Source organism: Notamacropus eugenii, chromosome 5, assembly GCF_028372415.1.
Source record: "Notamacropus eugenii isolate mMacEug1 chromosome 5, mMacEug1.pri_v2, whole genome shotgun sequence".
Lineage (NCBI taxonomy): Eukaryota > Metazoa > Chordata > Mammalia > Diprotodontia > Macropodidae > Notamacropus > Notamacropus eugenii.
Window position 1 is genome coordinate 170,517,378 of NC_092876.1, and position 24,145 is coordinate 170,541,522.

Here is a 24,145-nt window from a genome sequence, read left to right on the forward strand (position 1 = left end):
GTGAGACAAAGTTTTGCACATACTTTTTACACATAATAACCTTTAAAATGCTAGGAAATAATTATCATTTGCCTCTGATTCTTCCCTTCTTGCTAGATTTTCACAAGTCATTCAAATTATCCTTATATTGCATGTTCTCAAGATCATTTATGGCCCTTATTGTCTTTTTCAGGATATTTTCTACCTTGTCAATATCCTTCCTTCACTATGGTAAACAGAACCAGACAAAATACCTCACATGGGATTTCAAAAAGGCAAAGTGTGGTAGAACTATCACTTCCTTATTTCTGGAAGTCATATCTCTCTTTATGACATGCAAAGATTCATAACATTTTTTTTTGCTAGCACCTTAGATTGTTATGTTATATTGAGTTTGAAGTCTAATAAAATCCTTGATATCTGACAAACATACTATCTTCTAAATTTGCTTCCATAGTTTTTGTACTTATAGAACTGATACTTTTAACTATCATGCATGGTTTTACATTTGTCTGTATTAAATTTTGCCATGTTAAATTAATCCTATTGTCCTAACTTATCATGATATTTTTAGATTATGTGTTTGTTAAACTTGTGTTATTTATATCTCCAAGCTTAGTCTCACATTCAAAAACATAGCATCTGTTGTTGTTTTGTTCACCTATTGGTTTCAAAGAGGTTGAAAGGCATCCAGAGTATTGTCCTGAGAGATAGGTAAATATTTGAGCAAACTATGAAATCTTATTCTTTCCTCCAATTCATCAAAGTAAAATGGTTAAGACAAAAGTCATATAGTGAATGACCTTGGGTTTCATAAATTAAGGTAATTTCCCATGACCTACTTTGTGGAAGGGACTCATTTCATGACCAAAGGCTAGGTAAGAATTGAGACAAAAGATGGTTTAATTTACCATCACAAAAATATCAGTGTGGGAGGGGAAAGATCTTCAAAGTTCTCTGATGCAATAGAAAGCAGTTGCTATTTACATTCATAATAAGCCATGAAAACCTAAACAGTGAGTCATAGAGACCTGGGCTGGGTTATTATTAGGCATTCAATGAGAGCTGATTTGGACATTCCCTCACAGTTCTCCAAAACAGACTTCTGTTCCTACCAGTACTTTTTCAGAGCTAGTTCTGGAAGATCTGCAAGCCCTTAGTTCTTCCAAAGTGGCATGATCCTAAGAAAGATGTGGTCACAGTACTCTTTTCTACCATAGGACCATGATCATGAAGCTGCATCCCACTTATAAAATGTGGATAGTAGTAGCATCTAACTCCCAGGGTCAACTGAATTGATAGAGGAGACATGTTTTTATTCAACATGTACAATTGCAAAAGATTGAGCACAAATCTTTAATATATTCTTCTTAAGATATCCTTTCAAGTTGACATTAAGTCATTTTTGCCAACTCTTTGCAAATCATTCCACCCATTGCAAATCCATGAAATTGTGCTTTTGCCCAGTCCATATTACTTTATGTTTTCCATATTATGGTTTTGACAAATATTTTGTCAAAATTTATTTTGATAAGTCCCCATCAGCTGTCTGATTGGCCATGATAGTAATCTGCCATTTTAGTAACAAAATGTCTTGAGGTACTGAGAACTAGTCTCATGGAAGACAACCAGGTTTCCTTTCCATCAGATAGTTTTGAAATTATGTGCCTTTGGCAATGACAGAACTCTCTGAGAACCATTTCCCTTCTCTTAGAAAAGGAGACAAGAGTCCATAGATCCCAAGGTGGCAGGTTCAAAAGGAACTTAGTGGATAGCTGAAAGGCCACTGGGCTATGAATAGAGCATCATGAAATCTCAAAAAGTGGAATGTATTACTCTCAGGAGACAGTCATTTTCAGTATAGATCTCTTATATGCACTAGCCATGGGAAGTTAATCATCAATATTCTTTAAGGTTTGTATATATTCAATACACACAAATATTTTTACCTAGATTTAAGTTGTGAGCAAACATCTTTCAAAATAGTTACATCAATCAAAAATATTGTGATTATTTTATGTAGGAGAGAAGTTCAAGAATATATCTTTCCAATAGAATGGTTTACATGCCTCATTCTGGTGAAGGGGACAGTCTTTAGTTTTTGGTAGGAAAAAACAAGCTGAGACAAAACAGTCAGAAGAATTTTAATCATAATTTTACTGTTACCTTTGAGACATCATTTCAGACTTATAATAATGAAGACTCTCTATTTTTTTCCTGTTGTATAGAGATTCTTCCTTTAACCTCAGAAAGAATGGAGAAAGGAAATTATTCACTAGTGACTGAGTTCATCCTCATAGGGTTGACAGACCAGCCTGAGCTCCAGCTGCCACTCTTCTTCCTTTTCCTAGCAATTTATGTTTTCACTATGACAGGGAACCTGTGTATGATTACCCTTATTGGGCTTAGTTCTCATCTTCATAATCCAATGTATTATTTCCTCTGTAATCTGTCCCTTATTGATCTCTGTCAATCAACTGTCATCATGCCTAAAATGCTAATAAACTTATTATCAGAAAAGAACACCATTTCCTACCATGAGTGCACAACTCAGTTCTATTTTTTTACCATTTTTGCCATTTCTGAATGTCAAATGTTGGCTGTGATGGCATATGACCGCTTTGTTGTTATATGCCATCCTCTTCATTATAGTCTCATCATGTCCTATCAAGTGTGCTCATGGTTGGTGGGAGGGGTGTATGCATTGGCATTCATTGGGGCCACAGCTCACACAAGTTGTTTGCTTAGAGTGCTCTTCTGCAAGGAAAATGTGATTAATCATTACTTCTGTGATCTCCTTCCTCTCTTAAAGCTTGCTTGTTCTAGTACCTATGTCAATGAAGTGGTAATTCTCTCATTCAGTACATTTAATATACTTTTCCCAACAGTAACCATTATTTTCTCTTATATTTTTATCATTGCTAGCATTTTAAAAATTCAATCCACTGGAGGCAGATCAAAAGCCTTCAGGACCTGCAGCTCCCACATGGTAGCAGTAGGTGTCTTCTTTGGCTCCCTTTCATTCATGTACCTGCAGCCATCTTCAATCAGTTCCATGGATCAGGGAAAAGTGTCATCTGTCTTTTATACTATCATTGTGCCCATGCTAAACCCCCTGATTTACAGTCTCAGAAATAAAGATGTCAAAATTGCCTTGAATAAAGTTATAGAAAGAACATTCCTGTGAAAAGGAAAACATTAGAATAACAGATTAATGAGTTTTGTGGACATTGCTTTGGTGTAGAGGGAAATAAAGGGAAAAGGGAGAGACAGAGAGATAGAGATAGATAGATAGATAGATAGATAGATAGATAGATAGATAGATAGATAGAGACAGAGACAGAGAGGAAGAGAGAATTATTTAGAGAAAGGATGAAAGTGAGTTCTCTACAAACCAGATATGCTCTCTCACAACTACAGTTTATTAGAAGCCCTACTTAGAGCTACTTTGGGGACGTTTCTCAGATCAGTAGGATATATTTCCCACATTTTCTTCCTGTTATCTCTCTGACTTGCATTCCAAATAGGTTGTAGAATTCAAGCATGGACTAACCTGCTCCTGATATTCAAAGAGTTGACTTTCTATTTTAAATATCTGTATATAAATGCACTTTTCCCAGATGTCCCTTTATGGACCAATGATTCCAAGAACCAGCAGTTAAATTTCCAGTGTTTCACAAGATGAATGTTATTGGGAATACCAAGAGTACAAGAGGATATAATGAATTACAAGTTCACAAGTTTACAAGTTCAAACCATTGTTTTTCAGGTAAAGAAATTTCACCCAACAAGGATACTTATTTATCAAGCCATTTGATTTGCTAATTACAACAGAACAGGTCTTGAATCCAAGTGTCTTGATTGTGGGCCTTTTTTCTTTTACACCATTTAGTCATCTAGACAAAAGAACTGAATGGAGGAAAACACAATTACATCTTAAATGTGAATGAATGTGTAAACGTGGTAAAGAGCCATTGTCCATAACATATGGCCTAATACAGGTAAGGAGAAGCATTTCTGGGATACAGATAGACACCATGATTTCCTTCTTGTCCTGGGAAACCTAAGAATTTCTTAAGCTCAGCACTAATAGCAGCTATAAGGGTATGAATGATGAAGCAGAATTCTTCTAAATTGGACATTTTAAAACTGACAATACATAGTAAAATAGTAGATATTTTTGAAAAATTTTCATTGTGTTTCATTGTGTTTGCTTATTTTTATACTCTCTTCTTTTTATTTCTTTTCTTTAAAAAGTGCTATTTCTTACATAAGATGGATTCATGAGAAGTAGAACTAGACCTGATTTCAAGGAAAGTTTAATTACAGAAAGGATTTCAAGACCATGAATCATAAAAATTGGAAATTTCCTTTATACAAGCCTTCCTTCTAAGTTGTCAGCCTCTAGACTTTGTTCTAAGAAAGAAAAATAGTATTAGGTTGTATGTACCTTCTCAGAGTGGGAGTAGCACATTTTTAGAGTTGTAGTACAAACTGAGCTGTCTTTGGGGTTAGACATTTGTCATCTATTTTCCCAAGTATAAGTCAGCCATCACCCTCTCATCCTGGTCCATGTGGGTAGAGACAGTGGCAGAAGGAAAAGCATAGGAAGCTGTCCCAGAAACTACTGACAACACTCAACTCCCTGCTATCAAATCCTCCATACTAGCTGCGATTCTATCTCCTCCTTATATAAAGCACACACTGTTACCATATTCAGTATCTTCTGACCTTCTCCAACCATGTGTGCATTTGTCTCATTATCTCTCCCTCAGCTCACACTCCTGAGGCAGTACTTGACTCAGAACTTAAGACAACTTTAATCCCTTCCACTAACATAGACATAGTTTTGGTTATTATTTAAGATACTATAGCAAGCGCTAAATCTTGTTCTTCTCAAAGTTAAACCTTGAGTGGAACATCACACATACATATAGACAATGAAAACAGATAGACCAGAATACAATGGCAGTGAGGTGTACATTGTGGAAATTGTGAAAATAAAATGGTTACTGACTTTATTAACCACCTTGATCTGCTTGAGTTTCCTTACTCTCCATAGGAGCTGAACCAACTTGGGAATCAGAATCAGCCAATTAGGAGGCAAAATGAGCATCCTACAACCTTGAAATACCTGAGACCCTTGCAAATTCATTTGTTGAACTGAGAAGTCCCTCCAAAATACTATAACAAACTGATCATTAATAAGAAATATCCTAGGATAGTTCAGAGCCCCCTGCTCCTACTTCCAAAATCCAAACTTTAAGCTCAATTTTTCTTCAGAAGGACATTGGTGATAATGAAATTGCATTGATTTTCCTAATCCTAGTCAGTACCCACCCAAAATTTGCAAAGCATTAGAGTAAAGTAGGGAAACCCATTCTGTTCTACTGAAACTTGGGTGGTGACAGACTCTTGTCTAGAGAGCCAAAGACTGGGAGTGATCAGGGATAGCTAGGACTGGTCTGGTAGTGAGACAGCCTTTCTTGCTATCCACACCTGGAGTTAGACTCAGAAGAATAGTCAGTTAACAGTCTGATAAAATCTAAAAATAACAAGTTCCAATAATCAATTTCAGATATGACTATAATTTCACATTAGGGAGGAACATCTTTAAAGAAGGCAAGTCTTAAGTAGCTTTCATGCCTTTTTGTACTGGTTCTGGTTCCTGATGAAATAAAAATCCTCATAAGTTACCGCTCTAATAGATTTACATCTGCTTCCTAAGCTTCTCTATCTCTTTCTAACCATGCTCAGTCTAAAAGAATGAGTTATGTGCATGATAAGTTTGAACACTAACTTTAACTTATGTTCATGAAGTGAATTGAAATTAAAACAGAAACATTAACTTTTCCGTCAATGCAAAATATTTTCAGAGGTTACCTGCCTCTAAGAAACTACACTGTAATTCTTTTCCCCAAACTGAAAATGTATCTTATTTAGTCTCAGTAATTTGATTCAGTCAATTGTATTTACCTATGTAGTCTTTGTAACTTATAAAGACCTTATTCCAAGTAGGGACTTTTGTCCCTTACCTCAAACAAGTTTTAGTCCCATTTGTCTAAAAGGATCCTGGAAAACCTCACTGTGAAACCTCCTTGCATTTCTCCACTTGAAATGGCTCTCCTGAGGCACATAAACTTTTCCCTATCACTATGCCCAAATCTCTGTTCTATTTCCCACTCTTGATCCTATCAATCTAAATCTCCAGGCTACTGGCCACTCCCATCAAGACCATCCGTGGAACCCCCCAGACCACCTGGGGTCACCCTTGAACTCCTTCCTCAGTTCCTCTGTAGATAAGATACATCTTGTTTCCCTGAAAGTGCTCACTATATCTGGCCCACTTAGAGTAGCATCACAAATGTTCAGATTCCCTAATAGTCCACCCAATATTGAGAAACCTTGACAAACCTCAACCTTCTTTAGCTGAAAGAAGACTTGGGTTGAATTCATTGGAGCAGGACTCAGCATGTCACTATTTTTGGATGCCAAATACCCCTTACCTCAATAATTCCATACCATTACAGTTAACTTTAAATCCTCGTCTTGTTCTAGGATTTGCAATGATTCAACATCACATTTATACTTTTTTCTTTTGGTTATTCCCAGAATATTCAGAAAGAATCATTTTATCTTTCACAAAACTGTACCAGACTCCCCATTTACCCAATTAATTGAAAACAGCAAAATTCCACTACTTGCATTGTACTTACATCTTAAACTATCTGCTTTGATTATAGAAACATGCCGTGAAGATGAAAGCCAAGGACTAATTAAATATCATTTCCACTTTATAATCAGACTCAAAAATATTCAAATGAGAAAACATTCATTTTCAGAGGAACACAATGGGGAAACTGAGCCAGTAGTCTTCCATCCCAGGTTGAAGACAGGATTGTTTCTTGAGGCAAATTTCTGCCTGTAACAGTCACATTTCGCTCTGAGTATGGTCCCATTAGATGGCAGGTTTCACAAGTCAAAAATTTTATCAAGACTTAGATTTAGACCCTAAATTTGTCCTAAAAACTAATCACTAGAGATCATTTAGCACCAAAACAAGTTCCTTATTTAGGAACTCAATATACAATAAGTTTACACTTTATGTAGAGACTTTAGCTTTAACAAAACAAGCTCACCTAGTCTGAAGGGCCACTGCTTGCTAGAAGCCTCGAATACCACAGCCACTTGGGTGAAGCTTTTCAGGCTTTTCTAGCCTTAGTGGCCCAGGGTGGGAATGGCACTCCTCCTTTGCTCTAACAATAGGAAAAAGTTAACATATTTTCTCTGAGCAGCTCTGAGTTCAGCTTAGATCTTAAGAAGTCCTTCTGTAGTAATGACTGAACTTCAAAAGGAAAGGGGGATGGGACCAGGAGGTTTTTTGTCTTAAAATTATCACACAGCTTTCTGGAGCCATAAAACTCATGGTCTCCTTTACCTTGTCCCTTGTCTTTCAACCCCCATAAAACCTTTACGTAACAAATTAGCTTACAAATATAAACTTTGTAGGCCTTCCAAAATTCATACAAAAGGTTTTACAAAACATTTCTTCATACAACAAATATTTTCTTCTCTTAAAAACAGTTTTCAGTTTATCACAAAACTCTCTTGAACCTAATTGACAAAAAATTTCAAGCAAAGATCTAAAACCAAGGCCTTTGCACATTTACCAAGCTTCCTTTCACAAACATACTTTTGTAAATGCTTGATTTATAGTAAAAACAATTTTAGTTAAAACTTTCTTCTTAATAGCAGAAATAGACTTTTTCACATACTTGATACATCCTTAGATGAAATAAGCTTGAAAATCACACCCATATATAAAAATATATGTATTTTTTCAAGGATTCTAATTTTCTCCATGAGAATTCTACAATGAATTCATAACACAGAATTCATAACAGCTTTTAAACCAATTCATCATTAATTTAACAATGCAATTCCTAATATAAAAACATTTAGATAAATTACTTTATTGACAATCTCATTACATGCTTAAAACAAGCCATTACCCATTCAGATGAATACATTTCCACATCACCTTGGACAAGAAATTCATCTCCTTACCACCATGTGAACTCACTCTATGAACTTGATAATCTTTTAATATAACTTTTTTATTATAGAAATTCTGCTATAAAAGAAAAAGAGGGAGAATGTCATGTATCTTAACAGAAGGAAAGACTTCCTTAGCTCTACTTGATTGTAGCAATGAATCAGTATCAGACAGCCAATCACGATGTCACTAGGTGCTGAAAGCAGAGCTTAGGAGTCCTGTCTCAGGGTCTTCAAAACTCTCCCCAAATATTTCACCCTGCAGGCTGTGTCAGTTGGCTTCATGATAACTCAGACAACTTATTTCTGTAATCAAAGCTTAAAATAATGGTAAATTGTAGTCCCACAAATTTTTAAATAGTATATAAATATTGGCTTGGCACCCTTTCGGATACAATCATCTCAAATTTGATTGAGCTATTAACTATTGAATCAAATTAACCATAAGACAAGATAGCTCATAAATTGATACTTTCTAACTCTCTGTACTGGAATCTTGTTCTAGCTTAAACAAAGGAAAGAAGTTAATGGCTAACCTTACAAGCTGATGTTTGACAAAATTGTTCATTCACTCCTAATTACACTTAATCTGGAAGAATGCAATATTTAAGAAATTAAACTTTTAGTCAAGATTTCAAATGGGAAAATCTACCATGATATAGCAAACACTGGTATTTTCACTGCTTATTTATGACCAAATATAAATTTCAAATAATAAATATTTCTATCACATTCTTGTAAAACCCCAATCTATACATAACAAAATCCAGATTTAAAAATGGTGTAACAATTACATTGGTTGATAGTTGTTGGCCTTTGTTTGCAAAGAAGACAAAAATCATATCACCATGATATCAGTGTGCAGCTGTGACTGATCAGAACAACATGAGCTCAGAATACTCTACCACACGTTTGGCACAGATAGTCTGTGTGAATATTTGGGGTAGATATCCCAAATTTGTGCATCCTGTATTTACTTTGTGCTGTCTCAATTCTGCTTTGCACATAGAGCACAGTACCCTTTCTGATGTGGGTACGCCATGTTGAGTGGTCCTGTGCCAGTGTCTCCCATGTGGCATAGTCAAATCCAAAGTTTTTGAGAGAGACCTTGAGAGTGTCCTTGTATTGCTTCTTCTGACCACCATGTGGTGGTCTGCCCCATGTGAGTTTTCCATAAAACAATCTTTTTGGCAAGCATATATTTTGCATTCAAACAACTTGGCCAGCCCATTGGAGTTGTGCTTTCTAAAGCATAGTTTCAATGCTTGGCAGTTCAGTTCAAGGAAGGATTTTGGTAGACTTTCCATGCTTCACAGGCATAGAACAATGAGGTCAGCACAATAGCTCTGTAGACCTTGAGTTTGGTAGTCAGTCTAATACCTCTTCTCTCCCACACTTTTCTTCAGAGCCTCCCAAACACTGAAATAGCTCTGGTAATGCATGTATCAACCTCATTATCAATGTGTACATCCCTGAAAAGTACACTACCAAGGTAAGTGAACATATCCACAGCATTCAAAATTTCTCCATTTGTTGTAATTGATAGTTCCATGTATGAATGGTGTGGTGGTGATTGATGGAGCACCTGTGTTTCCTTGGTGTTAATTATTAGGTCAAAATAAGCATAGGCAGCAGAGAATTGATCAATACTTTGTTGCATCTCAGCTTCAGAGGCTGCATTGAGTGCACAATCATCTGAAAACAGAAAATCATGCACCAACACTCCCTCCACTTTGGTCTTGGCCTGTAGCCTTTTCAAACTGAAGAACTTACCATCTGTGTGGTAGTTGACCCTGATGCTGTATTCACCCTCATTGAAAGCATTTGACAACATGACTGAAAACATTATGCTAAAAAGCATGAGAGCAAGCACACAGCCCTGTTTCACTCCAGTAGTGACTGAGAAGGCATAAGAGCATTGTCCACTATCCAAAACTCAGGCAAACATACCATTATGAAATTTACATACAATACTGATGAACTTCTCTGGCCAGTCAAATTTTGACATAATTTTCCATAAACCCTCATGACTAACAGTGTCAAACACCTTGGGCAGATCTGAAAATGTTGTGTGCAGACCTCTCTTCTGCTCCTGGTATTTATCCTGGAGTTGTCAGGCAGCAAACACCATATCAACTGTTCCTTGGTTCTTTCTGAAGCCACACTGGCTCTCAGGTATATGCAGCTAGGTAGCATAATGGATAGAGGATGGTGCTTGAAATCTGAAAAACTCATCTTTGTGAGTTCAAATTCAGCCTCAAATACTTGTTAGCTATGTGACCCTGGGCAAGTCACTTAACCCAATCAATCTCTGTAAAATGAAGTGGAGAAATGACAAACCACTCCAGTTTCTTTACCAAGAAAACCACAAAATGGGGTCAAGAAGAGTCAGAGATGACTGAAAAGACTGAATAACAACAAAAGAACAATTACATTAATGTAGCATCTAATATATGCCCATCCTTGTGTCAAGTACTTTATAATAATAAATGCCAAATAATAATGTCATTTTTTGCTTAATCCTGATAGGAAGAGCATTCTCAGAAACTGCTCTGTTATTCCTTCAGGAAAGATTTTGACTTGAATCATATCAAATTTGGATTTATAATCACTAATGATGAACATTTTCTCCTTTCTTTTCTTCAGTCAAATACTCTTGTGAATTAAAAGAAATCTTCCCTTGAAAGAACACATGTTGGTCGTTGTAAACTCTGAATGGCCTTGTCCCTTTTTACCCTACTTCCTTAAAGAGCTGAAACTGTGTCTTCCATCTCCCCTAACACTCTTTCTAGGCTCATCAGTCAAGGAGCTCTCCCAATCTCATTCCTGCTTTTAAATCAGATTGAGGGGTGGTAGAGGTATCCTCCCCTGGTAAAGAGCACATGGATACTCTGCTGTTTCACCCAAAAATTTTTACCTTCGGAATTTAAGGCTATATACTAGGAAAAGCATCTAAAGTTTTACAAAGAGTTTGAAATTACACCTGTTCTACTCAGGTTAACTTAAAATATGCCAGTATTCTAAGATGGGGCTTTTGAACTGGCAGAGAGAGACCTGAGCATGCTGATAGGGAGATGTCAGTCTTCCCAGGCAGAAGCCTTCATAGTTTCAAAAGATTAAATACTTGACTACCTAAATACTTACCCTCCTTGCCTTCATCCTTCAGAATCTGGAGAGAGTCAATGCCTCCAAAAGAAATCAATGAAATTCCAAAGGGAACTTGCAATTTTAAACACACTGTCTGGTATCAGTTACATTGACCCAATTCAAACATAAAGTACAGATTTTAGCTTTGAGATATCATCAAATCAAAACTCAACTTTTCACTGAATACTGTCTGAGACTCATTCCTTCTTTTTTTTTACTTGCTGATACAAAAGAAACACTCCTTAGGTGAGGGAGGGAATAGCCTGGCTTTCTTTTCACATTCAAAAACTTGGCCAGCTCTTGAAATGCAGAAAGAAAGCTTCTTTTTTCCTCTCTCTCTCTTTCCTGCTCCACTCACTCCTCTGAAACTGCTTCGGGGAGGGAGGAGAAGGGAAAGATAATGGGGAAGCCTTGCTGGCTGGCTACATTTACAATTTAATGAAACACTTTACAAACACACAGACAAAACCTTTAACAAAGCTTAGTGCACATCAATTATAAATTTGAATTCAGACCTGGTCAAAAACTTCTGATTCCTAGCCAGTTTTAAGGGTTAAATTCCTCCCTGATAAACTCATTAAAACTTCCAGGACAAACAAGAACCTAGAGGTCATTTATCTATCCCAACAGCAGATAGTTTAGGAAAATGCTGACCACTGTTGGGACTAAAGTTCCTGGGTCCCAGCAATCAGCATAGTCCTTTTGACCTGGGAGCATGTTCCTAATATCCCCAGGGGCTCTCCTTCCCACCATTGCTCAAATTCTCAGCATTCTGTCCAAGTTCTCCCCTTATCTTAGGGCCAACAAGGAAATTCCTGGACAGGGATATGACCAAGAAAGAGTTTGCCATGCCTGAACTTCACTCACTCAGTAAAGACTGACCCAACTAACAAAACTGTGATTTGCGATTTAAGAGTCCTTAAAACTCTATGTTATATCTTCTCATCTTTTACACTAAAAGATACATCTTTGAATTGCTTCCTAATTTCTTTGAGAAACAAAAGTTGTCTATGATTTGCAGTTTTGCTTATAGGTAGATATTCACACAGAAATTATTGTTTAGTTTGGTTTTTAAAGTATATAAAAATTTCAGTTTGCTTCAGTTCCTTTAACCTCTCTCTTAATTCATTTTGTAACCCTTTTGTACCTTTGTCTTTGAAATTGCCTGATATATAAAATACTATACACACATTTAAGATGTACATATATTTGAATGTGAAAAGGGAAATATTATAACAGTAATATGGATATTATGTATAATGTACATGTACAGATAAAAAATATAGATAAACAAATAGACACAGACAGACAGACAGATAGATAGATGATAGATAGATAGATAGATAGATAGATAGATAGATAGATAGATAGATAGATAGGTAGATAAATAGACAGAATAAACTTTTGATTCCAAGAGACCTTACCCTAATCATAGCACAGAAATTTTCCCCATCAACAATTCTAGTACTTTGTTTGGATCAGTGAGTGTCAAATAGTGGTATCAGAATCCCTGGGAGCCTCTGACACCTTTCATGGGGTCCATGAAGTCACATCTATTTTCATAATAATACAACAGTATTTTTATTTCTAGCACGGTAAATACAGATATAACCAACAGATAAAAGGTTTTGGGGGCACTCATTATTTGTCAGTGTAAAAGAGTCTTCAGAACAAATATTTGAGAACCACTGCTGTAGATCTCTCAATATAGATTTCTCGATGTAAGCTTTCAAAGACAACATCAGATTGCTACACTACTACCAGAAGCTAGTCTTCACAAAATCTGAATGAATCACTTGTATAGTGAATTCCCAAGAATGGAAATTGCAATTATTATTATTAATAGTAATCATAATAAATATTTTAATAAGTAATAATGATTATTGTAATGATAATTTTTACTTGTTCAGCCATTCATTTTTGTCTTCATTACAGTACTCAAAATGCCTGGTTCCTGTAATCAATTCAATTCAATCCATCAAACATTTAGTGAATCCCTACTGAATGTAACATACTGTATTAGTCACTGGGAATAAAAAGACAAATGAAACACAGCCATCCACTCCCCATAGTGTTTATGAGGTCAAAATTATTTTCAAAATTATACTAAGATGTTTTAACTATTAATGTGGTAATCATAGATGTAAATCACATAAATGAAAGTTGTTTGGAATCCTCAATATTTAGCAGTATAAATGAGACCTAACACCAAAACGTTTGAGTTTCATGGTCCTAGATATCTATTCTCTCATACAAGCTCTCAAAGAAAATAGACTGTTACACTAAAGTAAGTGGCCCATACAAAATCTGAAGCAATCCCTGGCAAAGAAATAACTTTCCATTAGTGAAAATTCTATATTATTATTGCTATTATCATATTGCAATACTGTATTGATGTGAATGTAAGTTCCTTGAGAATGATTTCCTCTTTTTGACCTCTAGCCACCGATATTCCTGCCATGGTTTCCTCCTGTTTTGATCCATTGCCTAGCTCTTAGTCAGACTCTTGTCTCCACTTCCTGCTCTGGAGACCTGGGCTCCTGGAAGATAAGAGCCCACTATCTGTTGCTCTTCAATGACCCATCTCGATGCAGTCTATCTCCTTGCTTGCAGCAATTCTACACACACACACACACACACACACACACACACACACACACACACACACACACTCTTTTCACCTCTACCTCTTAGAATAATAATCAGAATGGTCATTATTTCTAGAAATAATTTTCAATCGGTTGTCCTATAATTCCACTCAAAATCCTTATAATTTTTTGGATCAACTGGGTCCTCATTGAACAATTCTACAATTTTGGTTATTTTCCCTCTTTAGAATATGAATTTCTTTATAGGGAAATCTCCCCTGTTTTTTTTATATGTGGCCCAAGAATTTAACTTGTTCACTGGCACATAGTATTCATTTAAAAAGTAATTGTTCATTCACTCAGTCATTCATTTCTGTCCTTAGCACAGTGCACAGTATACATACTTGATTTCTGTTCAAATTAGTTGACATGTGAATTTCCAAAAAGGCTTATGGTTAGATTTAATGAGTAGGGACTCAAGACTCCTCCCTTGTTGTGACTGACTATTCAGTGTATCACTTCCAGGGGAGGGAAAAGAGGGGCTGTGTGACCAAGTTGACAAGAGTTTGAGAGAGGAGAGATCTTTAAGAGAGAACTTTAAGAGAGAAAACTTGTTTCTAGATTCTCTTCAGCATAGGTTCCCTAAACACAGACAAGAACTCTTGAAGGAAGCTGATATACAGAAGAGCTGCACTTTAATAATATCCCCAAACCCAACCTGCCATCCTAAAGACATCAGGAAATGTCTGCTTGAGTAAGATCTCTTAGTTGAGATCAGATAACTTGCTCCAGGGAAATGAGATCATTTTTTTTGCATGTATTGCCTGATATATTATCAATTCTGTATAATTTCTCTGACTTCTGTTTGCTAGCAACCAAGCTCTGAGACCAGCAGATGGAAAATCTTAAGACACCTGACCAAATCACTGAGGTTAAAAATCAGCCTATAATATCCCCAACAATTAGTCATCAAGTCTCCTCTTCAACAGTCCCAGGCATTAGGATTGCCCTAGTGAGTGTCACTGTTGAGTCTCATCATAAAAATGTAAGGTATTGTTATTTTGGTGCTGTGATTAGAGCGATGCCTCCATAATTTCTATTTTTTTCTTATACCGACTTATGTTCTTACGAGGAACTTTCCACAATCCTTTGAATTTATATCTAACAATATTCTACCCAGTCAAGGATAGACAAGATTACTCAGATGTGTACTAGCAGAAGAACACCAGAGCTTTGTCCTGGGTTCTGAAGTGCAGGAGAAACACACATTTTTGGTAGCAAGATTTACCACTCAGTCTACTTGGAGCTTTGCTTAGAAAAAAAGCTGATGCATACTCCAAGGTACTTTGACAAACGCAGCTCTCTACCGTGGCTCATCTGCAGGAAGGAAGTCTTCCCAATGTACTTCTTGGACAGAAGACCCATGTACTAGGCATCAAGGATAAATGCACTGACATGCACATACACACACACACACACACACACACACATGCATCTATCATCAGGATAGATCAACAGCTAAGGAAGTGCTCTTGATTGCTGTTAACCTAGCCTTAAGTTGTCACAGCTCTTCCTTTTTCACTGTGTACCCTAAAACACTTTTATTATTAATGAACTTCTCTTACCCTAAAATTTTCTTTTCATATTTCTTCCATTTTATGGTGATCACTCAAACCTACCTTACCTCTGAAGACATGACATCTCTGAGCAACCTGTTCTAGGCTGTGTGTGATTTCTCACATACCTGCTTATGCAGAATCAAGAAGAGAAGCTGGCAGAGATTTTACTTGACCTTGCCACCTTTATACATTTAATGTATCCCTGTTACTCAACAACTATACTACCGAGCTCCATCTCGCTATCAACCACTGGCTTTGGTTCAATTTATCACTTCTTCAGTAAGTTCAGAATCTGATTTTCACACTTCTTTTCTACCCCTTCTCCTCCCTTCCTTGAATATTCAGGCTTCCCAGTGGCCAAACTTCCACAGTTACCACGACTTCTAATTTCAGACAATGTCAATCATGTGGATTGTTTCTACTTTAGATGCTATCCCAAATCCCCCAACTATCAACAAAAATAAATTTGTTCAAGGTACTCAAATTCCTGTGTCTGGTAGGATCATGTTCTGATAAAAGTGATAGAATTAATAAGTAGAAAAAATATTAATGACTTCTTCACAGAAAGGGGAAATTACTTTTGAGATGAGTCCCTGTGGAAACCTTTGTCTGTGCATTATTAATGAGGTCCCAGTTATCTTATAAACATCCATAAAAGCCTTAAGTTATTTCATGAGGAGCTCTGTTGGCATTGACGAACATTTCCTTGCCGATAATTGAACAGGGCACTGGTAAAGTCACAATTAGGAACAATTAGGTTAAAGTAACAATTAGAAATAATAATTTTCAGATCAATTTCTAGAGCTGTCCAGAGACTGAGTTCTATCTCCTAATTCCAATCAACATTAACAGATATTAGAAGGGTCCAGCCATGACCATAATCACTTTTATAGAAGTCATATACATTGCATCAAGAAGTTTTAACACCCAATGCTAGTGGGTAAGTAGTTGATTAATTTGATATTATTTTCCTTCTAAATAAGGATTAATGAAACCTCAGGACTTTGTAACAGAAAAGACATCTCCCCATTAATCAAACCCATCACTGATAGTGGCATGAGGCTGAAAACTGGATTCCAGTGACTTAAAAAAATAAAAAGAGATTTTTTCGAGGTATCAGAAACTCCACTTAAGAATTATAGAGCTGCAGCATTTTGAAAATTGAAAGGGACATTTCATCTACTTCAAACCCTATCCCATAACCTCCAGCAATGATAGTAATCCAGTCTGAGGATCTCAACTTAATAAGAACTCATTAATATCATGGCAATACAGTTCTCTTTAGGTTATGTAAAATTGTTATAGATTCTATCTGTGTAAGAAGCTAAAATTTCTTTCTTTTAACTTTACACACATTACTCTTCAATCTTCCTTTCTTGAGACAAGCTTTTGAATACAATTCCTTTTATACATGGTAACATTTAAAATACTTGGAATTGATTATCATTTCTTCTGATTCTTCCCTTTTCCTTGCTAGATTTTCACAAATCATTTAAATTATATGTGCTCAAGATCATTTATGTATCTTATTGCCTTTCTTAGGATATTCTCTAACTTATCAATTTCCTTCCTTCACTATGGGAAAGACAACAAGACAAAATACCTCACATGGGGTTTGAAAAATGTATCTATCACTTTCTTATTCCTGGAAGCCATATCTCTCTTTATGGAATGCAAAGTTCCATAACTTTTTTTTTTACTACCACCTTAAATTGCTCAGTTATATTGAGTTTGTAGTCCACTAAAATTATTGATCTCTGACAAACTGACTTCTAAATTTGCCTCCATATTTTTCATACTTATAGAACTGATTCTTTTAACTGTCATTCAAAGTTTTATATTTGTCTTTATTAAATTGTGTCATGTTCGATTAATTCCATTGTCCTAAGTTATCATGATATTTTCAGATTGTGTGTTTGTTACACTGTGTGTTATTTATGTCTTCAAGCTTGATTTCATATTCCAAAACATAGAATCTGTTGTTATTATTTTGTTCAATTTTTGGTTTCAAAGAACATGAAAGACTTCAAGAGTGATTGTCCTGACAGGTATGGATATTGGATTGAAGTGAGCCAGATTTGTGCAAAGTCTGAAGCCTCATTCTTTCCTCAAAATCCATCAAAGTGAAATGGTTAAGAAAAAAGTCATACAGTGGATGACCTTGACTTTTATAAATTAAGGTAATTTCCCTTGCTTCAGTTGGTCTGAGGCACTCATTCCATGACCAAGGGCTAGGTAAGAATTGAGACAAAAGATGGTTTAGTTTACCATCCCAAAAATATCAGTCTGAGAGTGGAAAGACACTCAAACTTTCCTGACACAATAGAAAACAGTTGCTATTTACATTCATACTAAGCCATGAAAACCTAAACAATGAGTCATAGAGGACTAGGCTGGGTTAATACTGGACATTCAATGAGAGCTGGGGTAATTTGGATATTCCCTCACAATTCTCCAAAACAGACTTCCATTCCTACCAGTGCTTTTTCAGAGCTAGTTCTGGAAGGTCTGCAAGCCCTTAGTTCTTTCAAAATGTCATTATTCTAGGAAATGTATGGTCATAGTACTCTCCTCTACCATAGGACCAGGACCAGGACCCTGTATCCCTCCTACAAAATGTGTATAATAGCAGCACCTAACTTCCAGGGTCAAGAGACTTAGCAGAGGAGACATGTTTGTATCTACCATGTTAAATAAGAAAAGATTGAGCAAAAATTTCTAAAGTACTCTACTTTTGTTGACATTGAATCATTAATGCCAACTCTTTGCAAATCATTCCACCTATTACAAATCCATTGAATTGGCCTTCTGTCCAGTCTATATTGCTTTATGTTTTCCATACTACAGTTTAGACAAATATTTTGTCAAAATTTTTTTGTGATAAGTCTACATCAGTTGTCTGATTGGCCATTATAGTAATCTGTCATTTTAATAAAAATTGCCTTGAGGTAGTAAGAACTATTTCCATAGAAGACAACCAGATTTCCTTCTCAGCACACAGCTTTCAAATTATGTGCCATTGGCAATTACTGAAGTCTTTGAGACCCCTTTTCCTTCTCTTGGAAAAGGAGACAAAAGACGATAATTCCAAGGTGACAGGCTCCAAAGGTACTTAGTGGACAGCTCAAAGCCCACTGGGCTGTGAATGGAACATCACAAAAACCCAAGAGGTGGAATGTATTACTCTCAGGTGACAGTTACTTTTGGGATAGACCTCTTTTGCTCACTGGTCATGGGAACGTAAGCATCAATATTCTTTAAGATTTGTATATATTCAATATGTACTTAAATATTTTTACATATTAAAATATTTTTAAGTTGTGTAATCAAACATCTTCCAAAATAGCTGTGGGAATAAAAAATATTATGATTATTGTAAGTAGGAGAGAAGTTCAAGAATATCTCTTTCCAATAGAATGATTTATATGCTTCATTCTTGTGAAGGTTACAGTCTAGATTTTGGTAGGAAAAGAAGCTGAGACAAAACAATCAGAAAAATTTAAATTACAATTTTATTGTTCTATTTGAGGTGTCATTTTAGACTTGTAATAAGGAAGTCTCTATTTTTTTTCCTCCTTTATACAGATTCTTACTCCATACTCAAAAAGAATGGAAAAAAGAAATTATTCATTAGTGACTGAGTTTATCCTCATAGGGCTGACAGACCAGCCTGAGCTCCAGCTGCCACTCTTCTTCCTCTTCCTAGTGATTTATGGATTCACTGTGATGGGGAACCTGGGCATGATTATACTTATTGGACTGAGTTCTCATCTTCATAATCCAATGTATTATTTCCTCTGTAATTTGTCCCTTATTGATCTCTGTCAATCAACTGTCATCATCCCTAAAATGCTAATGAACTTTTTATCAGACAAGAACACCATTTCCTACCATGAGTGCACAACTCAGTTCTATTTTTTTACCATTTTTGCCATTTCTGAATGTCACATGTTGGCTGTGATGGCATATGACCATTATGTTGTTATATGCCATCCTCTTCATTATAGTCTTATCATGTCCTATCAAGCATGTTCATGGTTAGTGGGTGGGGCGTATGCATTGGGCCTCATTGGGGCCACAGCTCACACAATTTGTTTGCGTAGAGTGCTCTTCTGCAAGGAAAATGTGATTAATCACTACTTCTGTGATCACCTTCCACTCTTAAAGCTTGCTTGTTCTAGTATCTATGTCAATGAAGTGGTACTTCTGTCATTCAGTATATTTAATATCCTTTTCCCAACAGTAATCATTATTTGCTCTTATGTTTTTATCATTGCTACCATTTTAAAAATCCAATCCACTAGAGGCAGATCAAAAGCCTTCAGGACCTGCAGCTCCCACATGGTAGCAGTAGGTGTCTTCTTTGGCTCCCTTTCATTCATGTACCTTCAGCCATCTTCAGTCAGCTCCATGGATCAGGGAAAAGTGTCCTCTGTGTTTTACACTATCATTGTGCCCATGCTAAACCCCCTTATCTACAGTCTGAGAAATAAGGATGTCAAACTTGCCTTGAATAAAGTTATAGAAAGCACATTCCAGTGAAAAGAGAAGTATTAGAATAATGGGTTAATGGGTTTAGTAGATGTTGTTATGCTGTTGAGTAAAGTATAGGGAAAAGAAAGAGATAGGGATAGATAGATAGATAGATAGATAGATAGATAGATAGATAGATAGATAGATAGATAGGAGAGAGAGAGAGAGAGAGAGAGAGAGAGAGAGAGAGAGAGAGAGAGAGAGAGAGAGAGAGAGAGAAAGGGAGAGAAGGAGAGAGAAGATGAAAGTGAGCTTTCTACAAACTAGATACTCTGTCACACTCCTGTGATACATTAGAAGCCCAACTCAGAGCTTCTTTGGGGACATTTCTGAAACCAATAGGGTACATCTCTCTCTTCCCACATTTATCCTCCTATAATATTTCTGACTTGCATTATGGATAGGTCATAGAATTTAAACATGGACTGACTTGTTCCTTATATTTAAAGAGTTGCCTTTGCCATTTTAAATATCTGTATATAAATACGCTTTTACTAGAGGTCCCTCTGTGGGCCAATGATTTTCACAACTAGTAGTTCAATCTCCAAGGTTTCACAAGATGAATGTTACTGACAAGGCCAAGACTAGAATAGGATTTAATGATTTACAAATTCAAGTCACTGTTTTTCAAGTAAAGAAACTACACCCATAGAAGGATAAATGACTTGCTAATAATGACTGAACAGGGTGAAATGAATACAACCAGGTCTTGAATCCAAATGTCTTATTTTTGGTCTTTTTTCTTCTCCAGCACATCATTACAGTGATCTAGACAAAGGAATTGATTGAAGGAAAACACAATTACAGTCTTGAATGTGGATGTATATGTAAAGGTTTGGTTAAGAATTCAAGCTATAACATGGTAATAGATGGTCTCGTAAGGTAGTGAGGAGCAGACCTTGTGTTTTGTTCCTTGCTCTGGAAAACTCTGAGACTTTCTAAAGCTCAGCACCGATAGCAGTTACAAGACCATGAATGGTGAGGCAGAATTCTGCTAAACTGGACATTTTAAAGCTGACCGTGACACAGTTGTGGATAATGGTAGATATTTTTGGAAATTTTTCATTGTGTTGATTAGGTTTGCTGATTTTTATCCCCTCTCTTCTTTTTCTTTCTTTTCTTTAAAAAGTGTTTTTTTTCATATGGAATGGCTCTGAGAAATATAATGTTAGGTATGATAACTGAGAGTTTAATTACAGAAAGGATTTCAAGGCCCTGAAGTCTAAAAGTTGGAAATTTCCTTTCATACTTGCCTTCCTTCTAAGCTGTCAGCCTCTAGAGTTTGTTGTAAGAAAGAAAAAGAGGATTAGGTTATACATATATTCATTTCTCTCAAAGTGGGAGAAGCACATTTGTAGAGCAGTAGTATAAACTGGGCTCCATTTGGGGCTAGGCTTCACAGTTTATATACTCTTCCAAAGAGGCTAATGCCATTTCATTATCATTTCACCTCTGGACAGAGAAAATATCTCTATATCAGACCACTCCCAGCTATACCTGACCACTCCCATTTGGTTCCTAGACTAAAGAATCTATCTCCATCCAAGTTTGAGTGGAACACAATGGGCTTCCCTACCGTAGATTAATTCTTTGCAAGTTTGGGTGGGGACTGACTAGGATTAGTAGAGTGAATGCTATTCACTCTATATTATCAGTAATGTCCTTCTGAAGAAAAATTGAACTTAAAGTTAGGATTTGGAAATGCTTCTTAATTTCTTGGAGAAACAAAAGTTTTCCTTGATTTGCAGTTTTCCATGTAGGTAGATATTCATCCAGAAATTACAGTTTAGGTTGATTTTTAAATATATAAAAATTTCAGTTTACTTCAGTTCCTTTAAACTCTCTCTTAATTCATTTTGTAACCCTGTTCTACCTTTCTCCTTGATATTAGCAGATACATAAAATACTATATACACACACACATGCACACACACATGTTTAAAATACACATATATTTGATTGTGAAAAGGGAACTATTGTAGCAGTAATACAGATATTATATATAATGTACATATATAGAAAATAAATATAGATATAATACACTTTTGATTCTAACCAACCTTACCCTAAACATAACAGACGTTTTTTCTCAAGTTCTGGTGCTTTGCTTTGGATCAGTGGGTCTCAAAGGGTGGTATAGGAATCCCTAGGAGTCTCCAAGTCCCTTTCTTCTTCTACTATTTTTAACATAGTAAATATTGATATAACCCACCAAATAAAGTCTCTTGGGGCACTCACTGTTTATCAGTATAAAGGAGTCTTGAAAACAAATACTGACAACCACTGCTGTAGAATTCTTAATGTAGATTTCTCAATACAATCTTTCAAAGAGACCATCACATTGCTATACTACTACCAGAAGCTGATCTTCACAAAATCTGAATGGATCACTTGCAAAGTGAATTCCCATGACTGTAAATTGTAATTATTATTATTAATAGTACTCATAATCAATATTGTCATGAATAATAATGATTGTAATAAATTGTAATAAATAATTTTTACTCATTCAGTCATTCATTTATTTCTCCAGCACAGTAGTCAAAAGTCCTGGTTCCTGTGATCAATTCAATCCAATCCATCATACATTTAGTGAGTCCCTAATGAATGTAACATAACTGTATTAGTCACTGAGAATAAAAAGACAAATGAAAAACAGTCACCCACTCACCATGGTGTACATGAAGTCAATATTATTTTCATAATAATACTAAGATGCTAGAATTACTAATGTGACAAATATAGATGTAATTCGTATAAATGAAAGTTATTTGGAATACTCAATATTTAGCAATATAAGAATCCTAACACCAAAATCTTTTGAGATTCACAGCACCAGATATCTATTTCCTTGTACAAGCTCTCAAAGAAAACGGACTGTCATACTATAGTAAGTGAACCATGGAAAATCTGACACAATCCCTTGCAATGAAATGACCTTCCATTAGTGAATATTCTATATTATTATGGATATTATATTGCAACACTGTATTGTTGTGAATGTTAGTTCCTTGAGGGAAAGAATGATTTCATTTTTTATCTCTAGTCATTGATTATCCTGCCTTGGTTCTTGGATCCACTCTCTAGCTCTTTGTCAGACCCATCCCTCCACTTCCTGCTCTGGAGTCCTGGGCTCCTGGAAGATGAGAGCTTACTGATGTTGCTCTTCAACTATCTTCCTGCCATGCAGCAATTCTGCACACAGACACAGACACAGACACACACACACACACACACACACACACACACACACACACATACACACACTTTTTGCCTCTACCTCTTAGAATAATAATCAGAATGGTTATTATTCCCAGGTAGAATTTTCAATCAGTTGCCCTAAAATTCCACCTATAATCCCTATAATTTCTTGTATCAACTGGATCCTCACTGGGCAATCCTATAGTTTTTGGCTATGAATAGTTTTTAGAATATGAATTTCCTTATAGGGAAGTCTCCCTTGCTTTATATGTATGTAGCCCTAGAATTTAGCCTGGTCACTGGCACATAGTATTCATTTAAAAAGTAATTTTTCACTCATTCATTCATTTCTGTCCTCAGCACAGTACTTTACACAGCAAATATACCTGATTTCTGCTCGAATTATTTCACATGTGAATTTCCAAAAAGTTTTATAGTTATATTTAATCACTAGGGATTCAAGACTCCTCCCTTATAATGATTAACTACTCTGTGCTCCATTTCTAAGGGAAGGAAAAGAGGGGCTGTGTCATCAAGGAGTCAAGAGTTTGGGAAAGCAGAGATCTAGGTCTTCCATTTTCAAGAGAGAAACCTGGTTCCAGAATCTTTTCAAAGTGTGTTCCCTAAGGAGAGACAAGGACTCTGGGAGGAAGCTGAAGCAAAGAAAAGCTGCACCTTAATTATTTCCCGAGCCCCAGCATACCATTCTAGAGACATTAGGCAATATCTCCTTGAGTGAGATCCAGGGTTCTCTCTTAGTTGAGATCAGATAACTTGCTCTGGGGGGAGAGGGTGGTGAAATCAGTTTTTTCTGTGTGTTGTCTGATATATTCTTGATCCTATATAGCTTCTCTGGTTTCTGTTTTCTACAAGGCCAGCTCTGAGAACAGCAAATGGAAAATCTTAAGACAGCTGACCAAAAGACTGAAATAAAAATCCCCTCTATAATATACCCAACAATTGGTTAGAAGGCCTCCTCTTCAACATCCCAAGACATGAAAAATACAATAGAGTGTCACTGTT

The 24,145-nt window shown here is 36.1% G+C and overlaps 2 protein-coding genes across 2 annotated transcripts; both read left to right on the forward strand.

Moving 5' to 3' along the window:
• The first annotated feature begins 146 nt into the window (after positions 1-146).
• On the forward strand, positions 147-3,166 carry LOC140509014 (olfactory receptor 8G50-like). The gene is made up of 2 exons (XM_072616927.1): positions 147-210; positions 2,229-3,166. Exons 1-2 carry the CDS (start codon positions 150-152, stop codon positions 3,164-3,166), a joined length of 999 nt encoding a protein of 332 aa, XP_072473028.1. The 5' UTR covers positions 147-149.
• Positions 3,167-18,994: 15,828 nt separating this feature from the next.
• On the forward strand, positions 18,995-19,930 carry LOC140509015 (olfactory receptor 8G50-like). Its single transcript, XM_072616928.1, has one exon. The coding sequence runs from the start codon at positions 18,998-19,000 to the stop codon at positions 19,928-19,930; it is 933 nt and encodes a 310-aa protein (XP_072473029.1). The 5' UTR covers positions 18,995-18,997.
• Positions 19,931-24,145: the final 4,215 nt, after the last annotated feature.

Excerpts from the sequence above, each read along its gene's own strand:
- LOC140509015 (XM_072616928.1), top strand. The coding sequence starts at position 18,998 with ATGGAAAAAAGAAATTATTCATTAGTGACTGAGTTTATCCTCATAGGG.
- LOC140509014 (XM_072616927.1), top strand. The coding sequence starts at position 150 with ATGGCCCTTATTGTCTTTTTCAGGATATTTTCTACCTTGTCAATATCC. Across the intron at positions 211-2,228 it reads AATATCCTTCCTTCACTATG|AAAGAATGGAGAAAGGAAAT; the intron begins GTAAACAGAACC and ends CTTTAACCTCAG.